This window comes from Nicotiana tomentosiformis, chromosome 1 (genome assembly GCF_000390325.3).
Source record: "Nicotiana tomentosiformis chromosome 1, ASM39032v3, whole genome shotgun sequence".
Lineage (NCBI taxonomy): Eukaryota > Viridiplantae > Streptophyta > Magnoliopsida > Solanales > Solanaceae > Nicotiana > Nicotiana tomentosiformis.
The window spans coordinates 81,606,879-81,633,485 of record NC_090812.1 but is presented as its reverse complement, the minus strand read 5'-3'; the positions used below and the strand labels follow the sequence as shown (position 1 = coordinate 81,633,485).

The 26,607-nt window shown below is 37.3% G+C and overlaps 2 protein-coding genes across 5 annotated transcripts; one reads left to right on the top strand and one right to left on the bottom strand.

The window, feature by feature from the left end:
- The first annotated feature begins 16,089 nt into the window (after window positions 1-16,089).
- LOC104117399 (WD-40 repeat-containing protein MSI2-like) lies at window positions 16,090-19,967 on the top strand. Its single transcript, XM_009628451.4, has 6 exons — window positions 16,090-16,471; window positions 16,994-17,317; window positions 17,450-17,593; window positions 18,578-18,702; window positions 19,315-19,410; window positions 19,555-19,967. The coding sequence occupies exons 1-6, from the start codon at window positions 16,160-16,162 to the stop codon at window positions 19,763-19,765; spliced, it is 1,212 nt and encodes a 403-aa protein (XP_009626746.1). The 5' UTR covers window positions 16,090-16,159; the 3' UTR covers window positions 19,766-19,967.
- A 1,374-nt stretch (window positions 19,968-21,341) lies between these two features.
- Window positions 21,342-25,283, bottom strand: LOC104117398 (basic leucine zipper 23-like). 4 transcript variants are annotated; one of them, XM_070186155.1, is made up of 4 exons: window positions 25,036-25,283; window positions 24,292-24,342; window positions 22,923-23,756; window positions 21,342-21,766 (listed from the first exon to the last, which is right to left on the bottom strand). In XM_070186155.1, coding segments are annotated over exons 2-4 (864 nt in total). In that variant the 5' UTR covers window positions 24,293-24,342; window positions 25,036-25,283; the 3' UTR covers window positions 21,342-21,737. The 4 variants fall into 4 exon arrangements, with proteins under 4 accessions (XP_070042256.1, XP_009626745.1, XP_070042252.1 ...); XM_009628450.4 differs by having other exon boundaries at window positions 22,923-23,764; window positions 24,296-24,342; XM_070186151.1 differs by lacking the exon at window positions 24,292-24,342 and having other exon boundaries at window positions 25,032-25,283.
- Between the last annotated feature and the right edge of the window lie 1,324 nt (window positions 25,284-26,607).

Genomic DNA, 26,607 nt, shown 5'->3' with positions numbered 1-26,607 from the left:
GGCAGCTACCTCGTGGTCTCCGGTACTCGATCACGCCCAAACTCAACGACCTCCGTGATCAAACACACCTGGATCTGCACATAAAGTGAAGGGTGAAGCATAAGTAAAACTAACTCAGCAAGTAACAGAAATAAATAAGGAACTGAGGAGCAGCGACGAGCTATATAGTACAGTTCATTTTCAATAATTCCAGTAAGGATTAGACATACTTTCAAATCCGACAGTTTGAGTCAAATCAGTTTTATACAGTTAAAAATGTAGGTACTCTGGATATAGAAACTTTCAGAAATTTCACAAAAAAGACAGATAGAAACTAAGTGTATCAACAAATGAAAAGCAAATACAGCCTCCCAGGGCGACAATCACTCAAACCCTCAACAACTCGGCACTCAACTCTCAGCCCTCAATGCACATGCTCAATAGGTACTTGCGCTCACTTTTACAGATTCATGAGGGGCTCCTACAGCCCAAGCACTATAATCCGCATAGACAACTCACGTGTTATAATATCATATCTGGATCCGCTCGGACAACTCATGTCTTACACGGACAACTCACGTGCCATAGTATAAACATAATGATCTGCATGGATAACTCACGTGCCATATAACAATACCTCACGACCAGGCCCTCGACCTTACTCAGTCATGAACCTCTCTAGTTTCATAGCTGTCAATAAAGAAAGGGAAATCAGCTCAAATCAAAGTGTTACAGTATATCATCAGGGAAAAATAACATAGACTGAGGTAAACATGTACAAGAATCACTATGACTGAATATAATTACCATGAGCAGGAATATAGCCTAAGCATGATCTCTAACATAAAAGGCAGTCAAGTTCTAGTAAACAGGAATGCATATAAACATAAATAAAGGCTATTAGACTTCACAGTCTCCCGGGACGGACCAAGTCTCAATCCCTCATGGCGTACACCCACACACCCATCACCTAGCATGGGTGCCACCTCCAAACAGTCACATTATACCAAACTCCGAGTTTCAAACCCTCAAGATCGGATTTAAAACTGTTACTTACCTCAACCGCGTAGAACTCCTACTCCAAAATGCCCTTTTCTCTCGAGCCGACCTCAGAATGACCCGAATCTAGCAACGAGCAATAAAATACGATCAATATGAACTAAAGGAATGAATCCCACAAGGAAAATACCAATTCATAGGCCAAATCCCGAAATTCACTCAAACCTGACCCCCACGCCCACGTCTTGAAATCCGACAAAAGCCAAAAAATCCTAAAGCCCATTCACTCACGAGTCCATACATATAAAATTTATCAAAATCCGACATCATTTGGTCCCTCAAATCCTTAAATTAAACTCTCCAAAATTCCAAGCCCTAACCCCATATTTTCACCCCTAAATTCCACTAATTAGATGATAAAACAATGGGAAAACACCATAGATAGGAGTATTAGAGCCCAAGCAACTTACCTCACTGAAAACCCTTGAATCTCCCTTCAAAATCACTCCAAAAGCTCCAAAAACCGACTTGAAAATGGTGGAAATGAACCAAAATTTGCGAAGTATTCTATTTATAGTTTCTGCCCAGGTCTTTTGCACATGTGGCTAAATATGCGCACCTGCGGTGCCGCATCTGTGAAAGAACCTCCGCACCTGCAGAAAATCATTAAAACCCCAACTTCGCACTTGCGCTTCATATCTACATCTACGACCACGCAGGTGCGAAAAAGACCTCGCACTTGCGGCCACTGCCTCACCTCCTCACTTCCCCTTCTGCGGGCACCTATCTACATCTGCAGACTCGCAGATGCGACCTCTCTTATGCACATGCGGACCCAGCCTACCTCAACACTCTCCACACCTGTGAACTCCCACGCAACCTCGCACCTGCAGCTCCCCCTCTACATGTGCGAAAATACCAGTAGCAGCAGCTTCAACTACATTTTTCCAAATTCAAACAATCCGTTAACCACCCAGACTCACCCCGATCCCCTCGGGACCTCAACCAAATATACCAACAAGTCATATAACAACATAAAAACTTAGTCGAACCTTCGAAACACTCAAAAGAACATGAAAACACCAAATTACCCTCGGATTCAAGCCTAAGAACTTCTAAACTTCCAAATTCCGCAAACGACGCCGAAACCTACCAAACCACATCCGAATGACCTCAAATTTTGCACACACGTCACAAATGATACTACGAACCTACTCTAACATTCGGAAATCCATTCCGACCCCGATATCAAATTTTCCACTGCCGACCGAAATCGTCAAATTTTCAACTTCCACCAATTCAAGCCTAATTCCACTATGGACCTCCAAATCACATTCCGGACGCGCTCCTAAGTCCAAAGTCACCTAACGGAGCTAGCGGAACCATCAAAATTCAAATACGAGATCGTTTACACATAAGTCAACATCCGTCTGATTTTTCCAACTTAAGCTTCTACTTTAGAGACTAAGTGTCTCAATCCACTCCGAAATCACCCCAGACCCGAACCAACTAACCCGGTATACCATAATATAGCTGAAAAGCACAAAAGGAAGCCGAAATGGGAAAAACTGGGCTATAACTCTCGAAACGACCGACTGGGTCATTACAATTAGTTTTAAGGACTAATTGGAACAACTCCCGTATCCCCTGGAAAAAAGGAGGTGTGACAGCTCTGGCGACTCTGCTGGGGATCAAGAACCCAGAATCTCCGATTCAGGGCTCAAAATTCGAGCTTAGTTGACTATTATACTTGGCTACTTGTGATTGTCTGATATTACTTGTTTGAGCCTAATGTGCTAAATGCCGCTTTTTACCGCTTTGATATTGCTTGAACTATATATAAACTGTTACGAAACCCTTCTTCTCTCTGAGTCTTCTAAATCTTCTGGGAAGTGCACGCTGGCGTGACTTCTTTTCTGTTAGAGTCATACCCTAATTTTAGAACGAGGATCGGATCAGTTACAAAGTCGGATGGCCTTTTCGTTATCGGTACGTTGCCCCTTCCCTCTCCCCCCGGCTCGAGTTGTCCGCTTAGGTAAGCCGGGTCTAGAACAATACACCCAAAGTTCAAACCTAGAATGATATAACCTCATGCCGGATCCCTAGTAGGTGTGTTTATTTGCATCACGTGCATTTGACTTTGGGGACTCAACATAGGGGTTGGGTCCGTCTAGGACAAGTGTACCCAAATTAAAAGATCATCCTAATGAATTTTACATGCTACTTTAGCATTTATTTATTTTGACTTGCATGTTGACTGGCTTTTAGAATAGGGAAATAAAATCAAGAAAAACCAAGAGTGAGATAGGAGAGAAAACACCCAGTTCTGAAAATACTAGTATTCAAAATATCCCGAAACTCTGCCGAATTTTTGAAGAGAAAAAGTAGAAAAAGAAAAAGTCATTTAAAAAATGTCATATTTTCCTGTTGCGTCAAAACTGACCAAACTACGCGAGTCTGATTCTCACCGGATGTGAGATACATAGGCAAACCTCATCGATTCCGGTCCCAATTTTCAAAAATTCAAAAATATTTTCATTTAATTTCTTCTTTAGAAGTCTTTCCTTAGAAAATCCTAAATAAAAAAAAATTAAACCAAAAATATTTTCTTTCTTTTTAGAAGTCTTTCATTCGAAAAAGAAAATCAAATCGAAATCCCAAATTAAATTTTTTTCCTTCTTTAGAAGTCTTTCATCAGAAAAAATAAAATAAAAATCGAAATTCAAAAAAAAAATTTCTTTCTTCTTTATAAGTCTTTCTTTTCAAAAATTCTAAAAAAACAATACATAAAAAGAAATATATTAAAAAAATTATAACAAAAAAAAATCAAAATCCAAAAATATTTTCTTTACTTTTAAAAAAGTTTTCCTTTCAAAAATTGCCCTCCAGAAAAAAATAATATCAAAACTCAAAAATATGTTTCTTGTTAGAAGTTTTCGTGGTCTATTTTGTGTATAAGTAAAAATAAAATAAATGAAAAAGGGTTAGTTTGTTTACTTTATTCCTGATCTTTCTCGAACTACACAAGATCTGATTCATGCGGCGTCATGATACGTAGGCAATCCTCATCGGATTCGATCATAGCCATTAAATAAATCGAGTGAAAACAAAAGGAGAACAAAGAAAAAGAAATAAAGGAGTGATAAAAATAACAAAGTAAAACAAAGAGCAAAAAACAACCCCACCCCCAACCCCAAAAAAAAGCAAGAGTGAAAAAAAATCCAAAAAGATAACGCTTTATCCAATTTGAAAACAAAAATCGCGAAAAGTTTCCGTGAATATGTTGTCAAATGTCGCGAGCAAGCCGACGGGGGTAAAGCCTCTAATGGACGAAGCAGAAATGGTTACGATTTTCCTACAGACCCAAGAGGCGGACTAGTTCCAGAACATGATGTCTCCTATGGGTAGACCGTTCGTCGAGACTATCAAAATTGGAAAGATGGTCGAAAATGGTTTAAAAACGGACCGAATCTTGAGTCATGCTGCCTTTAAGGCCACATCACAGGCCGTTCAGAGTGGTTCAGAGGGTTTGATGAACAGAAATTGGAGAGATGAGGAATTTGATCCGGCACTTAAGGTCATTGCAGCCATTGCCGAGACAGAAGAAAAGCCGAAAAAACTGTCGCCAAGCCTGAAAGTTCCCCATCAGACGGGAGTTTCGGTAGCCGGTCTTGTTATCCTTTCTGCGTCCGGATTATCTCAGGGTGTGATCCGTATGTTTTACTTTATTGTCTTACTTTCTGATGTAAACCCTTCTATTTAAAATTTAAAAAAAATCACATGAAATTAATATTTCATTGTCCAAGAATATTTTTTTTCTTAATTTTGTCACTTTTTCAAATTCTCTTTTCAGTTCTGTTAATGCAGATTTTAATAACATGACATGTTTGCGGATTTCATGCACATATCTTAAAACGTTGTCACACCTCAAAATAATGAATCAAGAAGCAGAATATTTTGAAGACAAGACTTCTAAGAAAATAAATAGAAAATTGGAACGAAGCTGAGATTCCCTCTCTTCGGATCATTGTTGAAGCCGAGATTGGGGATAAAGATTGGATCAAGAACCGATTTAAACAATTGACACTGATTGATGAAAAATGATTGGTCGTAGTTTGTCACAAGCAGTTGTACCAACAAAGAATGGCTCGTGTCTACAGCAAGAAAGTGTGGCCCAAGAAATTTGAATAAGGATAACTCATTCTGAGACGTATCCTCCCACCTCATGAAGAAGCTAAAGGAAAATTGGCTCCAAATTGGAAAGGTACATACATTGTAACGAGAGTACTGCAAAAGGGAGCATTGTACCTAGGAAGAATCGAAGGAAATGACCCCGAGACAACTGTCAATGCAGACGCGGTCAAAAGGTATTATGTTTGACCTTTTTACGCAACTTTAATGCTCTCTCATTGGGATGACGAAGGCTTTCATTCTTGATACCCAAACACCACAAATCCATTGCAACCCTTTGAGCCGGTTACCTTTTCTTTGATTACCCTCTTTGGAACCTCAAAGCGTTATTGAAAAAAAAAGAAAAGAGAAAAATATAATGAAATGAAAAATGAAAAATGAGAAAAAAGGAAAAGAAAAAGAAAGAGAAGAAACCAAAACAGAAAAGAAAACCAAAACAAAAGACAATCAAAAACAAAGTTCTCGTCATTGAACTATGTTCGACTTAATTCTGAAAGGATACGTAGGGAGCCTCTCTCTAGGGTTCAGTCACACCAAAACAAAAATCCAAAGTCCCCCAAAAGTTAAAACTGGGGCAGAAGTTATAATGATTCGGTGATGGGTTTGCCTGAAAGGTTCCAACGTTGTAATTCGATCCAAATGCATTTTACCACAAAAACCTTGTTCAAGTCCTTCTGATCAATCGGCAAAGAGGTTCGAAATGGGAGGGTATAGTTACTTGGATTTGATACAACAAAATGAGAGAAATAAAATGAGAGAGTCTTATAGGTGAAAACCCTCACGGGCACCATAAGGCGATGGTAAGCATAGAAATTGAAAATGAGAGAGTCTTACTAGTGAAAACTCATAAAGAGCACTATAAGGCAACAATGAGAAGAGAAATGAGAGAGGTCAGATGGTGAAAACCTGCAAAGGGCACCACTTATAGAAAAGAGGATCCTCACAGTCACTGACATCGACACAGTCCTAGGCAAGGTTTCTCGGTTTCAAGGCAAAGTTATGATGAATTTATGAGAGTTGGACGGTCTACCCAGATCAGGCATCCAGTCCAAGAGGCATGTCATGTTCATTGAAGTCCGCATGCACTCCAGATAAGTCCTTCTTTCTTTTCCCCGAAAGGGATACCTCTCGTCTAAGTTCATTTGTCCATTCTATTGTGTGCTTTTCTTTGAATCCCTTTCGGTCTAATTTTGTTCTGAAACTAAGACAAAGAAAGGATGGCAAGAGTGATTTACATGGTTTTTTTGTCTGATACGAGCCAATATTCAAAAGGCACCACCCTCGGCAAGGGCATCAAGTCGACTCTGACTGGCCATGATGGTCGATGTTTCGAAATCAAAACTCCTGAAAAGAAAGGAAATCAAAGTCAAATGCCCACAAAGACAAAATAAAGTTGAAAGGTTAAGTCCCACGTGACTAACCGTCATGGCAAAGTCTGGAAAAGCCATAGGTTCTCCAGAGTCAGAAATGCAATCGGTATTCAGGAAATAACCAGTTGCAGTTGAAAGGGCCGATATCAAGTGACCGAAACATTCAAGGCCACAAATCCAATCACCATTTCAAACTAACAAATTGTTCTTTGTTCGAAAAAAAAAAAAAAAGAAAAAGAAAACAGGTGCAATCCAAAAGCAACCTTGCAAGAAGCAGGTACAACCAAAAAGAAACTGCGCAAGGGCAAGAAACAACTTTGCAGCAACAACTCCAGAAAGGGAAGTTTCCTCCAAAATTCTTTCCCGCATTTATTCATTCTCTAAAATGAAAAAAGAAAAAAGAGTAAAGAAAAAAAAATGATGATGAAAATGATATAAAAAAATAAAAAGGGAAGAAAAAGTAAAGTTCAAAATCATGGTAGTACAGGGTCTCCAATCCCTAGCTGCATTTTTCAACATAGGGTTTCCACTCCCTAGTTGATGATATTTTACGCATAGGGTCTCCACTCCCTAGTCTCTTTTCCAACATAGGGTCTCCACTCCCTAGTTGATGATATTTTAGACATAGGGCCTCCACTCCCTAATTGATGATTTTCCAACATAGGATCTCCACTCCCTAATTGATGATTTTTCGACATAGGGTCTCCACTCCCTAGTTTCTTTTCCAACATAGGGTCTCCACTCCCTAGTTAGTGATTTTTATACATAGGGTCTCCACTCCTTAGTCTCTTTTCCAACACAGGGTCTCCACTCCCAAGTTGGTTTTATTTTAGACATAGGGTCTCCACTCCCTAGTTGATGTTTTTAGACATAGGGTCTTCACTCCCTAGTCGCTTTTTCAACATAAGGACTTCACTCCCTAGTTGATGATATTTCAAAGATAGAATCTCCACTCCCGAGTCTCTTTTCCAACATAGGGTCTCCACTCCCTAGTTGATGATATTTTAGACATATGGGCTCCACTCCTGTAATGACCCAGCCGGTCGTTTTAAAAGTAATAGCCCTGATCCCCTATTTACTATTTCCCCTGCATCTTCTTTTGCTATTGTGACTTGCCGGGAGGTTTCGTTTTGGTTTTTGGAGTGATTTGGGACACTTAGTCCCTAAATAAAAGTTTAAGTCTTATAATTTTGACTGTAGTCGGAACTGTATGAAGACGACTCCTGAATAGAGTTTTGTCAGTTCCGTTAGCTCCGTTGGGTGATTTTGGACTTAGAAGCGTGTCCGGATTATGTTTTGGAGGTTCGTAGCTTATTTAGGCTTGAAATGGCGAAAGTCTAATTTTTAGAGATTTGGACTCGTAGTGAAAATTTTGATGTCGGGGTCGGATTCCGATTCCGGAAGTTAGAGTAGGTCCGTAGTATTGAATATGACTTGTGTGCAAAATTTGAGGTCATTCGGATGAGATTTGATATATTTAGACATCGTTTGTAGAATCTAGAAATTTTAAAGTTCATTAGGCTTGAATCCGTGCATAATCTGTGTTTTTGATGTTGTTCGACATGATTTGAAGGCTTGAATAAGTTTGCATGGTGTTTTAGGATTGGTTGGTATGTTTGGTTGAGGTCCCGGGGGCCTCGAGCGTGTTTCAGATGCTCAATGGGTCATTTTTGGACTTAGGGAGTTGGCAGATTTTCTGGTCTTATTGCAGACATTTTTCTTCATCGCGTTAGCGAGGGAGATCTCGCGATTGTGTAGGTCATCTGAGAGGTCAGCTAAAATTACTCTTCGCGTTCGCGAAGATGAAGATGCGTTCGCGTATGGTTATCAGGCACTGCACCGCGAACGCGTGGGCTAGGCCGCGTTCGCGAGGAAGAAGTGAGACAGCAGTGGAGTTTGAGTGTTACTCTTCGCGGTCATGTGAGGACAATTGCGGCCGAGTAGGTGTGAGCAGCTAGTGCACCGCGTTGGCGTGAGGTGTTACGCGTTCGCGTAGAGTACATTTCTGAGGGAGCGAAGTTGCTCATCGCGATCGCGAGGACTTTTTCGTGATCGCGATTAAGGAACCACTAGGCTGAATTTAAAGTTCAAAAATGAGGGTTTTGAGTTCATATCACAAAATTTGATTGAGAGCTCGGTAGAAGGCGAAATTTGGAGAGATTTTCGGAGGAAGTTATTGGGTAAGGATTCCTAACTCCTTTATGATTAAATCCCACTAATCTATGCTTGATTTCATCTTTTAATTTTGGATTTGGGGTGGAAATAGGGGGGAAATTTGAGAAAAGTTCTTAGGCATAATTTTGGGATTTTGATTGAGATTTTGGTATCGAATTTGAGTGAATTTGGTATGGTTTGACTTGTGAGTGAATGGGTGTTCATAATTTGTGAATTTTACCTGACTCTGAGACGTGGGCCCGGGGAGGCTTATGTAATTGATTTGATTAGATTTGGACCACTCGGAGTTGGATACTCGTGGAAAGAGCATGATTTCAGATTTGATTTGAGCTTGGTTCGAGGTAAGTGGCTTGCCTAACCTTGTGTGGGGGAACTCCTCTTATGATTTGGTACTGTTTGATATATGAGCGCCGTGTACGTGAGGTGACGAGTACGTATACGGGCTATTGTTGCAAAACTCCATTTTCATTAAGTAAAATACTTGTCTTCCTTTAATTGAGCTACACTAGCATATGAATTTATCCTGTTTAGTCTAGAACAGCATGTCTACGTGTCTTAATTGTTTATGTGAAACTTTGTGCAACATGCTTAGTGAATTTCCTGCTTTCTCCTTGACTGGTACTTAGTCTAAATCGTAAGATTTCGTGATGTAGTTGTATTTCTATTGTTTGCGCTGCATATTTACCTTGGGTCTACGGAACGGTATTCCGGTAGATCCCCCTGTTCTGCATATTTACTTTGGAACTATGGAACAGTATTCCGGTAGATCCCCCTTGTTCTACATATTTACTTTGGGACTACATAACGGTATTCCGGTAGATCCCCTCATGCACATTTACGTTTGGGACTACGGGACGGTATCCTGGGAGATCCCCTGTTGTTATCACTGTGTTCTGAGCTGTTGTCTTTCATTGATTTTATTCTTGTTAGATTTCCGTATTTATTTTTTTACTGCGGTATTTCATTCTGTCTTATTTTATTATATTTATACTAGTAGGGCTTTGACCTGATCTCGTCACTACTCGACCGAGATTAGTCTTAGCACTTACTGGGTACCATTGTGGTGTACTCACGCCCTTTCCTGCACATGTTTTTCGTGTGCAAATCCACGTTCATCTTACCATCCTCATCACTAGTTGCAGTCATTGCTGCTTATTGGAGACTTCAAGGTACATCTGCTCGCGCCCACAGATCCTCGGAGTCCCCCTCTATCCCCCTATGTTCATTTTGCCTTCTTTCTGTAGAAATGATGTATAGAACGATTAAGATTTCTTAGTTGCTTGTGACTTACGGAATTCCGGGTTTTGGGAATTGTTTTGTATGATTTCAGAGGTGATAATTGTATATGCCGAGTGACATTCAGTTGCTTATTTGATATTTGTTACTGTTAGTAGTTAATGTTCATGATTTAGTTTCATTTCCGCAAAAGTGTTAGGTTTACCTAGTCGTAGAGACTAGGTGCCGTCATGACGGTTCACGGAGGGAGAAATTGGGTTGTGACAACTCCCTAGTCTCTTTTCCAATATTGGGTCTCCACTCCCTAGTTGATAATTTTCCAACATAGGGTCTCCACTCCCTAGTTGATATTTTTAGACAAAGGGTCTCCACTCCATAGACTTTTTCCCAACATAGGGTCCCTACACCCTAGTTGATTTTATTTTAGACATAGGGTCTCCACTCACTAGTCGCTTTTCCAACATAGGGTCTTCACTCCCTAGTTGATGTTTTTAGACATAGGGTCTCCACTACCTAGTCGCTTTTCCAACACAAGGCCTCCACTCCTTAGTTGATGATTTTTAGACATAGGGTCTCCACTCCCTAGTCGCTTTTCCAACATAGGGTCTCCACTCGCTAGTTGATGTTTTTAGACATAGGGTCTCCATTCCCTAGTCACTTTTCCAACATAGGGTCTCCACTCCCTAGTTGATAATTTTTAGACACAGGGTCTCCACTCTCTAGTCGTTTTTCCAACATAGGGTCTCCACTCCCTAGTTGATGATTTTTAGACATAGGGTCTCCACTCCCTAGTCGCTTTTCCAACATAGAGTTTCCACTCTCTAGTTGATATTTTTAGACATAGGGTCTCCACTCCCTAGTCGCTTTTCCAACATAGAGTTTCCACTCTCTAGTTGATGTTTTTAGACATAGGGTCTCCACTCCCTAGTTGATAATTTTTAAACATAGGGTCTCCACTCCCTAGTTGATGTTTTTAGACATAGGGTCTCCACTCCCTAGTCGCTTTTCCAACATAGGGTCTCCATTCCCTAGTTGATAATTTTTAGACATAGGGTCTCCACTCCTTAGTCGCTTTTTCAACATAGGGTCTACACTCCCTAGTTGATAATTTTTAGACATAGGGCCTCCACTCCCTAGTCACTTTTCCAACATATGATCTTCACTCCCTAGTTGATGTTTTAGACATAGGGTCTCCACTCTCTAGTCGTTTTTCCAACATAGGGTCTCCACTCCCTAGTTGATGATAGGGTCTCCACTCCCTAGTCATTTTTCCAACATAGGGTCTCCACTCCCTAGTTGATATTTTTAGACATAGGGTCTCCACTCCCTAGTTGATGTTATTTTAGACATAGGGTCTCCACTCCCTAGTTGATGATTTTCCAAGATAGGGTCTCCACTCCCTAGTTGATGATTTTTAGACATAGGGTCTCCACTCCCTAGTCTACTTTTCCAAATATGATCTCCACTCCCTAATCACTTTTCCAACATAAGGTCTCCACTTCCTAGTTGATGTTTATTTTAGATATGGGGTCTCCACTCCCTAGTCTCTTTTCCAACATAGGGTCTCCACTCCCTAGTCGTTTTTCTAACATATGGGTCTTCACTCCCTAGTTGCTTTTTGTTTTAGACATATGGTCTCCACTCCCTAGTTGCTTTTCCAACTTAGGGGTTCTAATCCCTATTCTCTGTTTTCTTGGGGTGCACCATTCCCGACTTTTATTGCTTTCAATAAAGAAGTAGTTTAGAATTTTGTTACAATAACTCACGAAATTTTCCTAGTGCAAACTGGGCAAAAATATTTCGTTTGTTTGTTTCTTTTGGTGTCTGAGTAGGTTTTAACTCGAGGCACAGGGTTCGAGATGACCAAAAGAAGAAGTCTCAATTCAGAATAAAAGAAAAAAAAAAATAAGTGAATCCAAAATGCAAAAGCAGTTGAAAAAATGTGGAATACTCAAGACATGATTGAAGTCACGAGCATTGGAGTCCCGTTTTGATTAGAAGAACCTATAGAACAATAAACTAGAACTACAACTAGCGAGTATCAAGGTTTAGATAAGAGTCTGAATGAAGAACCAGTCAAGACTCAAGATCAAGTTTCAGAAGACTCATAGATAGGAATCTTGTAACTCATAACCGATAAACTTATTTAGTTTCTTTTTTATTTTGATATAATAGCAGGATAACGGACCGGAGCCTTGATGGAAACTCACCCGACTACTCAACTCATCATTTTACCATTCTTCTTGAACTATACACGACATGATTCCCCTATAACCCGTGATATGTAGGCTGTCCAAAACCAAGACTTGGTTGCACCCTATCTTTTATTTCTTTTCCTTTTGAATAATGGTTTGGTCAAAAATTAGTCACATGGATTTTTATCACCTTCTACTATGTAAATATTTTCAGAAATTTAATATATATTTTGTAGCTTTGTTACACTTTTTTTATATATAGGGTAAAAATTAATAATAATTTAAAATATCAATTATTACTATTAGTATTAGTATTATTTTTATTTTTATCTTTATTTAAAAATAAAATAAATTAAAAAATCGAAAAATATTTAAAAATAAATAAATAATATTTCATATGGGAATAAAAAAATAGAAAAAGTAGAAATATAGAATTTAAAAAGTAAAAGTAAAAGTAGGTGAAAATTATTTAATAAAAAAGTAAAAGAAAGTGGAAAATTAAAAACAATAAGAGTAAAAGAATGTGCAAATTTAAAAAATAAAAAGTAAAAGAAAGATGGAATTAAAAAATAAAAGTAAAGGTAGCTGAATTTTTTTTAAAAAAAAGTAAAAGTAAGTGGAAATTAAAAAAAGAAAAGTAAAAAAAGTGGAAAATAAAAAAAGAAAAGTAAAAAAATGGGAATTTAAATATAATAAAAGTAAAAAAATAGAAAATTAAAAAATAAAAGTAAAGAAAGTTGGGGAATTATTTTTTTTTTAAAATGGGAAGTGGGAATTCTTTTTAATTAAAAAAAATTAATTTTTTAATTAAAAAAATCCGAAAAAATCCGAATTTTTTTCTATAAATAGAAGAGAAATGTGAGGGAAAAAAAGAGAGAGACAAAGGAAAAAGAGAGGGGAGGGATTTGGAGACAAATATTTTTGCTTCTTCTACGCTTAGAAAAATTCTATTCGTGTCATTCTTTCGAAAAAACCAGCAGCTTCCCCACCCCAAAGCTACCAGCCCTTGACCACTTTTGAGCCATCATTAATCCCCCCCTCCCAAAAAAAAGCTCCAAAAATAGCCACTAAATCGTCGATTTTGCAAGGTCGATTGAGGTTGTAAGTTGAGATTTTCCGCTCGAGTTTTTCGCGGTCCGAAGGGTCCAGTTGAGAGCTATCCGATCATTGAGTGGTTGTAATTTAAATCCACAATCATCAATACAAAGGTTCACTTCTCTTTCTATTTTGTTTTCTCATTAATGTTCTGGGTCACTCTGTTTTAATTTATCTTTGAGTATGATATGGTCGAGTTTGCATCTGAGTGTGCTAAGATTAATTTGTTATCATGTTGAGTATTTGTTAAGATTAATTTATTATCCTTTTTGGTAGTTCATATGGTTAATCTTATTGATGAATATGTATTAATTTGCTACTTTTCTTGTTTATTCAATCAAGTGATGGCTTTCCATTTTAGCATGTTTTAATTTCATTTTGAACTCCTATCTTAGTGACTAAATTGGTTCTGCCCATATCTATCTATTACTACCATAAATTTAGTCTAGTTTCAAATATTAGTTAGCAGTAAAATTATAAGAGATTAGGTTGGGTCATGATTTGTGTAAGACTTTAATTGGATTTTTCCAACGTATTTATGGGCTAATTGTTGCCCGGGACCAAAAACAAATAAACATTCACAAGCTAGCCAACTTTTTCATAATTAATTTACTTCATTTCCTCCACAACAATATCCATAGCTCTTGACCTTACAAAGATCTCAAACTCGTAAGGAAAAACAAATCATGAACACGTGCTAGTTGCTTTAGGCGCGATTAATAAATCATCGTGACTATGAGTACGGTTCCCGTGGCATAGTCATGATACGTAAATTCCAACTCAAGTGCGCGTTTCTCGCGACTTGACCACAACTTCAAATAATTAAAATAAACATGTTATGAATCACGGGTGCGTTTCACGTGGCGTGATTTGCAATATGTACCAAAACAACGAGTGCGCGACATCGCGACTTGTCCAAATAAATTACATAAATACTAAAAGGGTTAAAAATAAATAAAAGCGGTATAGAAGCGGTAACGCATAAAAGGTTTTAAACATGTAATAATCAGGAAATTAAGCCAAGTGTAATTGTAAAGCGGCCGTGCTAAAACCACGGAATTCGGGAGTGCCTCGCACCTTCTCCTGGGTTAACAGAATTTCTTACCCGGTGTTCTCTGTTCGCGGACCGTAAAAATAGAGTCAATTTCCTCGATTTAGGATTTTAAAATAAACCGGTGACTTGGGACACCATAATAAATATTCCAAGTGACGACTCTGAATTAAATAAATAATCTCATTTCGAACAATGTCACTTTAATTGAAAAAACTCTCTTATCACCGAAAAAAATGAGGTGTGACACACAGCACAATCATGTATGAGACGTATTTTTATAATCAACTGATGATTTTAAGGACTTTGATAACGTAATTTCTTCCTTTCTTGAGTTAGTATATTATTAGCCTTCATTAGTTTTAAGGACTAAATTAAGGCAGAAACTAACAACAAAAATATTCTTAATATAGCAATAGGAAAAGATGGTGTACCTTATCATTGCACGCAAAGATATAATAAAAATCTGCCAATCAATCCATCACAATGCAAAAAACCACGTTATGGATAAATAAAGAAAATGACTTCATGATAAAAGAGATCTAAAAGTTATTAACGTAGATGAGATAATATGTATCGGCTAAGTGAGTAGAGGAAGAGCGATTTATACGTATAATCTTTTAATCGGTATATAAAGAGCAATACATTATTTTTATATTAACAGTTTAGGCACTATCAATGCCTTTTGTAATGGTCCATCTTCGGACCAAAGCTTAGATACCGGATGTTTTTTCGCTGCTTCTACATACGGTCCCTCTACACCACCCTCCCTTGTAGATTTATTTAATCTTCCAAAAAAAAAAAACTTTCGTTCCATATTAGCTACAATATATATATTTTTTAAATATTATTTTATCTTAAGTTTTAAATATTTAAGAGTAATTATCTCATATATTCTTAAATATTTTTTTTGGGTGTTTTATAGTTACAGTCTTCTTATCTAAGTATTAAATTAGAGTTCACATATCTTACTCAATTAGATGCGTTGTGTATACTTTTCAAACTCTTTATATGCATTTTTTAACCTTTCTCTTTTTATTTCAAGGTTCTAAACTTGGAAGCTTCAAAGTAAATGGATAGACCATTTTTCATTTGGGCCCTTAATTTTGCTTTCTCTCTTTTACGTCTTAAACTTACCAACCAAATTACTGTTGCTTCCTTACGTTCATGTCTTTTGCATGTTAATTTTCATTTCAATTAGCTGACAAATTTGCCTTTAATCTTTGTTTTATAACTCAATTTTTTTTAATAATAATTTAGTAATTTTATTAAAATATATACTCATTGATATAAGGTACACGCGCAACGCGTGTACTCTAATCCTAGTAGAAATAATAAGCACATGAAAGTCATTTCCACCGGAAAAAATAGCGTCCACTAGCCACTTCCAGCCTTTTTTTTTGTTTGAAAAATAGCAATTGTTCTGGAGTTTCAAAATCTGGGGTTTCACTTGTACTATTTAATATTAGGATATCAAAAGGAGTGGTCTTTAATTTTTCATTTTTGGGGTAGGTCACGTGATCAATGGGCAAACCTTCAAGGTCAAAAATTAAAAATTTTCTTATTAAACTTAGTATTTTTGCCCATTGTTTAGGTGACTTGCCTCAAAGGTTAAAAATTGGAAAAATGATACTGTATAACTTCTCTTAAAATAATAGCCGAAAAAATATATTATATATATATATTATTTGACAACTTAACCCCAAGTGATGATATACCAATGGACCTTGGACTACGGCCATAGGCTCAAGCCCACTGTGATCCAATGAAGTAACAGACCAGTATTTATAGCGGTAATAATTCTCCAACCGCCTCTCGAAGACTCCTTTTTCATTTTTGGCGGGAATCAAAACCCTCATTTCTCATCAATGACAGAAGCAGAAATGGAGGCGGCGGGAGGAACGGAAGAAGAAGTGGAAGAGGAATTCTCCGTTTGGAAGAAGAACACGCCGTTACTTTACGACCTTGTCATCTGTCATGCCCTTGAATGGCCTTCTCTCACCGTTCAATGGCTTCCGTCAGCTGCCGTCGACAGCGGTTCCTTTTTAACGCACAAGCTCATTCTAGGGACCCACACTTCCGATGATTTCCCCAATTATCTCATGGTCGCTAACGTCCATCTTCCCCGTAATCCTGCTTCAGGACTCGAACACAATCTCAGTAACCCTCAAATCCCTAAGGTATGTTAGTGATTAAATTACATTGATAGTGTAAAAAATACTTACATTAAGTTATTCTAGTTTAAATATTGATATCTCCTACAAAATTCCACCTAAGATTAAATATTCCGAGCCTGTGTATTAGCTAAAAATATATCCTTAAGATGCGTGTAAATGCGTCTTTGTAATGCTTATATATACTGATAAGAACTGTTTGGTGAAATGTCTAAATGAATGAGCTTTGTTTGACTGAACGAGCTTATGCGTAGGAGGAGAGGCGGATACTAGATTTGAATATTATGGGTTCGAGTTTAGGGTTCTATCACTACCCATTTGACTTACTGGATTCTAAATCTATTATTTGTACTTATTTAGGGATCTCTAGCACATATATAGAGTCCGAGTTACCCATAAGTCCCTTAACTGCATCCGCCCCACTGTAGGAGCCTATTAGTGTTTTATTACAGGAAGTTTTAGTTGCAATATCTTTGTAATCTTAACACATGTAAACAAGTGGTTAAATCTTTTTCTTAATGCTTACAGGTAGAGATAGTACAAAAGATACATGTTGATGGAGAAGTGAATAGGGGTAGATGTATGCCACAAAAGCCAGCTGTAGTTGCGGCAAAGACCAGTAGCGCTGAAGTTTATGTCTTTGACAGTGGTAAACAGCCACTCGATCATGAAAGGGGATCTTGCGATCCTGATGTTAGACTTAGAGGGCATGATAAAGAAGGTTATGGCTTATCGTGGAGCCCATTTAAAGAGGGTTATCTTTTGAGTGGTTCGGATGATCGAAAGATTTGTTTGTGGGATGTTTCTGCAATGCCTCATCATAAAGTGCTTCTGGCCCATCATACATATGAGGTAGATTGATCTATGTTTTTCACCCCATTACTTTTGCTTATGTGCTGATTCAACTGTGTTACTTTTGTTAATTATGGAGGTGAAGTACTTGCTGTGGCAGATGAGATTTTAATTCTGTTATTTTGTGTATAGGAACATGCAGATGTAGTTGATGATGTGTCGTGGCATCCAAAGAATGAGAACCTATTTGGTTCTGTTGGAGATGATTGTCGTCTGATCATTTGGGACTTGAGGACAAACAAATCTCAACACTCTGTTGTAGTGCACGAGAAAGAGGCAAGTGTCTTCTCTTTACTTTTTAGTTTCTATCTGCTAAATGTTGTACTTAACACTGTTTGATCTGTATTATTGACATTGATCTTGACTATGTTATTCTAATTGCTTGTTTCCCTATTATTATTCTTGCAACTATACTTTCCCACCAAATATATAACAGGGAAGGTTCTCCTTTAACGAGTCTTCAACCATGTGAATGAGGGTTGACTGTGACTTTTCTGGAGTGACATTGTTTAGAGGACATTATTAGTATCAAATATATAATTGGCTGTGGAATACTTATCTCTTTAATCTATGAAAGCTTAACTCTGAATTTGGCTAATCTAAAATCAACCCCTACTTCCGAAAGTACTCATATTCTGATTCAATATTCATCATTCAAGGCTGCACAATACAAATTGCTGGCCTCCTTTTATATTGGGCTTTTAAGTGCAGACCAAGACAGGTTGAAATATCAACATATCTCATGTTTGGTTATCTGTCATGCTTAAATGTACCTCAAGTACTCATTATAGCAAGGCTTCCAACATGATGTTATGAAGAAACAGAAGAAACCATAATAGGAACAAAAAGTGGATGTGGTCCATGACTCATGTTCTCTGAAACATCTCTCATTGCCGTACAGAAGACACACTCTGAACTAGATTCGTGTACGATGTTACGAAACTAGTCAAGGAGTCTTCTAGGGCATGTGAACAGTATCTGTTAAATTAAGAAAGCTTCATTTGGAACAATTGAACAGGGCAATTCAGATGTTTTGGGTAAATGGAACTTATGGCACCTTTAACTATGGTAATTCTTAAGACATGTTAGTGATTCTATTGTATCTGTTCAAGAGTTGTTAAACTGGTCACCTGATTCACATCCATTAATTAATTGCGAGATCAGAAAGTGAATAACATGTTCACTGTCTGAACAATCTTTTCTCAACATTTTTCCCGGTTATGTAGTCTTGCTGATCTTGTTTTTTCTTCCACTTTTCAGGTGAATTATTTATCCTTCAACTCGTATAATGAGTGGGTTCTTGCTACAGCATCATCAGATAGTACTGTCGGTCTGTTCGACATGCGAAAGCTGAGCACTCCATTGCACGTGTTTGGTAGTCACACGTATGTTCTTCAGCTTTACATATGAGTTTTCAAATATAGCGCAGTCAAACTGTGAAGTCACTCCCTTGTCTTTATGGCATAGAAACTATGCAAAGCACAGTTCTATGATGCTTGTCTCTGCTGCTGATTGACTTATTGATGTTTGGATCGACTAACAAGCAAAATAAGCTCCTTTTGAAACAAAAGCAATGAAAGCTACGACGTATTCATTAAAGTTACTTGAAAATTGAAATGGTGCTGACTTTATGCCCTTGCTGAGTAATTTTTCCCTTGTACATGGAAAATGGTCAAATCTTTTGTTGCTTTTGACCCCTGCTGATGCTCTTCCTCAGCTAATTCCTCCTTTCTTACATGCTACAGCATTGAGAAAAGTTTATTTGATGACATTGTAATAGGATACCTCTATGTTAGTTCATTATAATAATTTTCCAGACTGTGTAACTGTTTTGTCAACAATAGCTGGAGACTCTTGATTGTCAGGCGTTGGACTTACCCAGCAGTTATTCGGACTCTTCTCTTAATTCTCATGCATTCTAAATTGAATGACTGCACTACCTTTTGTTTCTGCAAATGCTAAAGCTTTTCTCACTAAACCATAATGATTTTTTGCAGGGATGAGGTATTTCAGGTAGAATGGGATCCTAATCATGAGACCGTACTGGCATCTTCAGCTGGTGATAGAAGGTTGATGGTCTGGGATCTTAACAGGTACCTCATGCATGAAATGAATCCCACAACACAACGAGAATAACCCAAGAATACTCAACTGCACCTTATTATAAACTGTCTTTGTTTACTCACCTATCTTTCTACTCGAATAATGATTGATTTGATTTGGTTTTATGTCTTCAGGATTGGTGACGAGCAATTGGAAGGGGAAGCTGAAGATGGGCCCTCTGAACTTCTCTTCTCTCATGGTGGTCACAAAGCAAAGATTTCTGACTTTTCATGGAACAAGAACGAGCCATGGGTCATTACAAGTGTTGCAGAAGACAATACTATCCAAGTGTGGCAGATGGCTGAGAGCATCTACCATGATGACGATGACAATGGCGACTGCTGAGTTCTCCAGACTCTGGATGTTTAACTTTTGTGGCATTTTCTCCTCCGTTAGTATGTGGCCATTGTTATGAACTAGAAGAGCGCCACCGATATTTACTTGTGCTTGGCATTGCCTATTAAGTTAATTAGTTGCAGATTTATGAACAGTATGTGGCATTGCATGTTAATTAGGGAAAGAAAATGCCTGGCCCCGATTCCAGACACTGGTCTTGATTCAGAGTTTACACTGCGTCTTTGTGGTTCTTTTTATTTTTTAGGAATGTTGAGTGACATCAACCTAGAAGGTAATCTGATATCTCCGCCAAAGATGGAAAAATTAAGGAGAACGGAAGAATACAGAGAAAAGGAAAAAAGGTGGCAAAATGTAGATCAGTTGTGGACTCGCGCAAGAAAAATATCTGTCGTTTGGGAAGAAAGTGTTTTACTGAAGTTCCTTTGTTATACCAAAGATCAAATGAACATAAACAAAACCTAATATCATGAATGTCCTCTTCTTATCTCCTTATCTTCGAATTTCAATGTCCCATAAAATCTATGAAGCTTTTTGTGGCCACTAAAGTTGTCAATTGTAACTCACCAAGACCAAAACATAGACGACAAACTCTATTAATATAGAAGAAAACAAATAAGTCTACTAAACAACGTAATAAGAGATGGGTTTCAAACAATATTTAACTTATGCAGAGTCTCGTCGATAATAATACTAGTACTAGTTCTATATACAGGAAATGCTCAAAATTCGATCCCCTCTCATTCCTGTTCCATGAGAAATCCATATATATTCCCTTTGTATTGAACACTCTCTTTTCCTCTATTGGGAATGAGAAGTAACAACACTCCCACCAACTTCTATTTTGCAAAATGTAATATTCAGATGCCATGTCCACCATTTGAATTTTGATACAACACTTGAACAAGGTAAAGTTAAAGTCACCAAACTTAAATCTCAATACTTCGCCCAGCTTTCCAGGGGAAATTAAAATATTAAGCTTCACCGTACACAGTAATTGTATTACTAACTCCAAACGCCACAATATTAATGTACTTCAATAGAAATGAGCCAATGTCAGGTCATCAGCGAAAGCTACCCATTTGCCTGCTGGCTGCTCCAAATATGGTCTAACGAAACTATTACTATTACTACGCCTAGACAACAATGGCTCAATCCCAAGCTAAGTCTACATGATGGATCTAACGGAGCAAAAAATAATTAAACACACAACCAATGGTTAGCTATAGCACCGCACCACACTTGAAAACCTCAATTCTTATAGCGTATAATGTGAAGTTGAAACATCAATTTCAAATTTTGTTCTTAACCTACCAACCACTCCACGAACCGACTTTGATTTTTGACACCTAATAACCCAAACACACATAATTTGTAATACTACATATTTCATCACTCATGGTTTCTACTTCACGAGATCTTTTGAAACTACTGAACACACCATGTGGTCCCGGAAGTAAAACAAAGAGAAGTAGAGAACGGGAACTGAGGAACCAACCAAATGCACTTCAATAATTTGTCAAGAGTGTTTGAACTTTGACTCACTTAAAAGTAGAACCACGAGCAATAAACAAAGCCACCATCTATTCCAAATTTAGTGCTTTCAAATTCACATAATATAGGAACAGACAACTTATCAATTCAAAGATCCATAAGCAATAGGTGAAGATATTCATCAAAAAGAATGAACAAATACAACACTGAGGAATAAAAAGCTTCCAGATCTTCACAGAAAACCAAAACTCTTGGTATCCTCTTCATGAGTTCTGCTAGCTATATTCCTTCAATTTGTTCTGCTTTACATGACTCTTGATAAATAAGTACTAGGCCACCAACTCAACAGCCCGAAGGAGATTATAATTGAACTCAACAAAGTAGATAAGCTGGGAAGAAATCCCAAGAGAGAGCACATAACAAAACGTACTTATTCCCAAGAACAAAGATGCTTCTCCTGTGCAGTTCATCAACTTGCTGTTGTTGTACGTGCGCCTCCTGAAAAAGCAAAGGAAAGATCAACATAAAGGAGGAGTCAGGCAGCTTGAAAAAAAACGACTTGTCATTCTACACTAGTACATTAACCTGTTTCTTGTTCAGCTTATTTGCATTTAAGGAACTAACAAAGTTTACAAGCTTACATAGAAGGCACAATAGGTTGCAAACTTTTGCTTTTTAAACCCTTCATGTCATCATTATTTAGGATTTCAGTCCAAGATAAATATGTCTGGTAATCAAGCAGAGCAAGTTTTTCTTTCTTTTTGTGATACGGTTAGCCAAAATTTTCCTTTACATGGCATCCAGTAGATGCTCTACTTCCAGCAAATATCAGACTCCCTTTATCTTCAAAGCATCTTTGATTCCTTTCTTTCAGAATGCACCATATTCTGCACCATGGTGTTGTGATCCAAACTTTCTCGAACTCTTTCCTTGTCGTCACTCCACACTAGCAGGTATTAGCGGAGCTCATTTTTTCTTTTGTACACATATATCTAATTACAAACAATTCCTCGGGACTTGAGGGGAAACATTTATCAGAATCTTAAGATAGAATTTGCATAATTACAACAATTTTACTTTTTATTCTTTTTTTTTTTTTTTTTTGAAACGGAGGGACAAAATCATCCTTTTTATTATTTTAAGCCCAGTATTCAGTTTTGGGTAATGTCAAAATTGTTATTCTCAAAGCTTGGCGAGTACTGTTAAGCATGTAAGTGTATGCAAATCATATTAAAACAATGTCACCCATTTCATTTACTTGCAAATCATATTATTACAAATAAAATCCCTATAGACATACACAGATAAAATATACTAACAATTTAGATATACAAACAATTTATATATATACACATCCTCCATCCATTTTATATGAACACGAGACTGAAGATATTCATTTGATTAATGGATTATATTAGTTATAGTGGAAAAAAAGTAATGGCTCGACTAGACGATGTAATGGCTCAACTAGACGATGTTATTGTACACAATAAAGACATCCTTTCGTGAGATAAGGTTACATTAGTCCTAGTTCCAAATGGTAACCGTGCTCATGTGAGCTGACGGACAATGCTCAGTTAAGGTGGTACAAAATACTTAAGATAGTCCAATTTTCAGTTAATATCAACTTTAAGAGGAAATGACATCAACTCACCTTTTCTCTTGCTTCGACCAGAAGTGTTGGCAGTAGGAGTAGGTGTGCCATTATCCACAGGACAAGGAACCTCCTCCATTCCAGAGGTTTGATTACCCAAGCATTGGAGAGTCTCAAATTCACAGTTATTGAAGCCTTGTCCATTTAATACAGTGCCGTCTGAGATTTTAACTTCTGCACCTGGATGGAGGCAATAAACCTGATCATCACATTGTAGGTTGCAAGAGTTCACCACATATGATCCAGGAATGTTAGGATTAACTACGTTCTGATATACATTGCCACTCTTCATCGGCTTCTGGTATGGAAATGATCCAATTTCCCCTTCAATCCTTCCTCGGATGTCGACAAGCAAGCACTTGAGCCTAGCAACCTCAGCTTCCAATACAGCCTGACCCTGCAGCCTCTTGAATAGTTGCTGATTTATAGCCCTCAATCTGATAACCTCATCCTCTAACGAAGCAGCCCGAGCCTTCTTTTTCTCACGATACTTTCGAACGGCTTCCTTATTACCCACAGGTCGTTTCTTTCCTTTCTTCTCTGAAGACTCTGCAGTATCATCACTGGGGTTCTTATCCTCGTCCTCCTCCGAGGGAGGCACAATTTTGGTGTGAACATGGTAACAAGTGTGTGTGTGAGAATTATCAGGGCCAGGCGGGTTGCAAGTGTGGGCGTGAGTGCAGGCATGCGTATCCTTGAGAATCTCATTGAAAAAGCTGTCCATGGAACTACTAAATTCACCAAAATTCGAACTTGATAACATTTCTTGGTTAGAAAATTCCAGCTCTCCATCAGCCATCATAGCAATCCCAAAAGTGGTAGCCAGAAGGGTCACTCACAATCTGCACAAAACACTAGCAATTAAGAGACCCTCTACACAAATTTAATACCTCATTCAAACAGGGGCGGATGTAGAGTTCAGGTTATTGGCTCGAACCATGTATACGTGTTAAAATTTTTACAAAACAAGTACAAATAATATCAAGGTTGTGATAGAACCCCATACTCGAACCTATAAAATTCAAATCCTGGATCCACCTTTGCCTTCAAACTATGAAATCCCGACTACTAGTCTGGGTCAATAAAAGGAAAAAAAACCCAGAAATGAAATGCAACAAAACAAGGCATAAAGTTGAAATCTTTAGCAACAACAGTACAACAGTAGCGTAGTTATAATTTTTGAGGAAAACCCAAATCTTGAATTCGAAATTCTGACAATAATTTAACATCAAAACCTATCACTCTTCACAAAAACAAGAAACACACAAGCCATGTATTCATATGCTTCCAAATCATTAACAAAGCAGTAAAATTGAACTGAATTTAATGAGTTTAAATCATCAAAAATAACTGAAAAGACAAAAAGCACTTACACTGAAGCCGAGTCTGATGCCCTAAAAGATTACATACCTCATTCAACCTAAAAACGCCAACAACTAGTCCACTCAATAATAGGGCAAAACCCCAGAAAGAAAATCCAACAAAACAAGGCACAAAGTTCAAAACTTTACCACAAAAAGTAGCTTAATTATACTTTAAGGGAAAAACTCAAATCTTGAAATCAAAACTCTTACAAAAATTAAACATCAAAACCTATGACTCTTCACAAAACAAGAAGCAAACAAGTTTTACCAAATCATTAATGAAGCAGTAAAATTGAATTGAATTGAAAAAGTTGGTGTCTGCTAAATGAATCCTAACTGACCACTTTACTTCATTAAAAATCATGTAATGTGAAGATTCATACACTGGCTGCCAGCCTATCGCAATCCTTCTAGCAATTAAGAGACCCTCTTTGCAGACTAAAAAATCCCAACCACAAGTCCAGTCAATAATAGGGCAAAACCCCAGAAAGCAAATGCAATCAAACAAGTAGTAAAGCTGAAACCTTTAGCACAAAAAGTAGCATAATTATAATTTTCGAGGAAAACCCAAATCTTGAAATTGAAATTCTGACAAAAAAATCAAAACGTATCTCTCTTCAGAAAACACAAGAAGCACAGAAACCATGTATCCAGATGTTGCCAAATCATTAATAGAGCAGTAAAATTAAATTGAATTTAAGAGTTTAAATGATAAAAAATAACTGAAAAAGACAAAAGAAAGCACTTACAGTGAAGCAGAGTCTGATGAAGAGGAGAGAAAAAGAGAGAAAATGGGGTCACAGGTAATGAAAAAAGAGGAACCCTAGAAAGGGCTAAAAAGGGGGAGTTGAGATGTATTGTCAAATCGTTTAATGGCGGAAGAAAAAGAATGGAGGAAACAGAAGGGGCCACTAATCAATATTCCACACACACATGCTCAACACTTGCTGCTACTGCAAAATTCAGCTCCGTCTGTACCTCTCTGGTAAATCTCATGACTCAATTGTTATTTATACCTATTTGAGGGGCCGATTGTAAATTATGTTTTTACGGAATGAATTAGCGGTGCACAATGAGCAACTTTGTCTTTTACTTAGCCACTTGGCTGTCTCATGTGTTTCACTTTTTTTCTCTTTTCTTTTCACTCCAAAGAAGTGACTCTTCACACAATTAATTTGAATTTTCGCCACATAAAATTTATTAGAGTAATACTATTGAAATTTTGACTGAATAGTTCTATTGAAATCTTGGCTTAATAAATCCATAATTCTATTAAAAGCTTGGCTGAATAATGGTTTACACTACCGCGGTTCAAAATCGAACAGTAACCGTTAATCGAAACATAAAATTAATTTATTGACTTATTGGTATCAGGTTATTGGAGCAATGATTGGTAAACGGATTAAAATTTTATAATTAACGACTTAACAGTTTTGGGGCGGATTACTCAATTTCTTTGTCAGATAAATCGTTAACCCGTTAAGAATTATTATATTTATACTTTTACCCCTATGTATATAAAGTACTACTTGAAACCCTAAATTCATAATTTCTCAATTCAATTCAACACCGGCAGTAGTCGTATCCATCAACAGTTAGCTCTTCAATGTTCAAACATGTATTTGGTCAGACATGAATTGCATGTCACATGGATTTTTCTACGAGATAAGTAGGAGATTTGTTATAGATTTTTCTATGAGATAAGAAGGAGATTTTGTTTGTGCATTAGTTAACTAGCTTGTTTTCCCCCTAAAAAATATTTATTCTTTTAATTGAGTTGTCAATTTTTTTCCATACCGCATACTTATTTTCTCTCCGTTGTACTGAATATTGCATGTCTCATGGATTAGAAAATACTAGTATATGAATACATCTAGACCTAATTTTTTTGTTATCTCTAGTTATATACTTCCTTTTTATTATCTATTTGATTTAGCCGATAAATCGTTCGATAATTCCTAATCCAATACCAATTCGCTCGATGTCCTATTGGTTAACTAGCGTATTATTATATTTATAAATCAATAACCGATAAGTCGAACCGTTAAACATAAATATTCATCCGATCTGTCCGATAAGCACCCCTAGTTTACACCAACCCTTTTTCTTTTATGTACTTTCCTTTTACTTTTTTCTTTTCCTGACTTGTATTAGTTATAAATTATCTTGCTTATTTTTTATTCTTTTGCGTGTGATGGTTGCTTGCCATAATAATTTATAGCTATTTTGATCAATTTTCAAATTATTATTCCACTGGAATGTAAATAAGAAAAACTCAGAGCGAGAGTTGAAATAGCATACGTCCCATGTACCGTGGACTT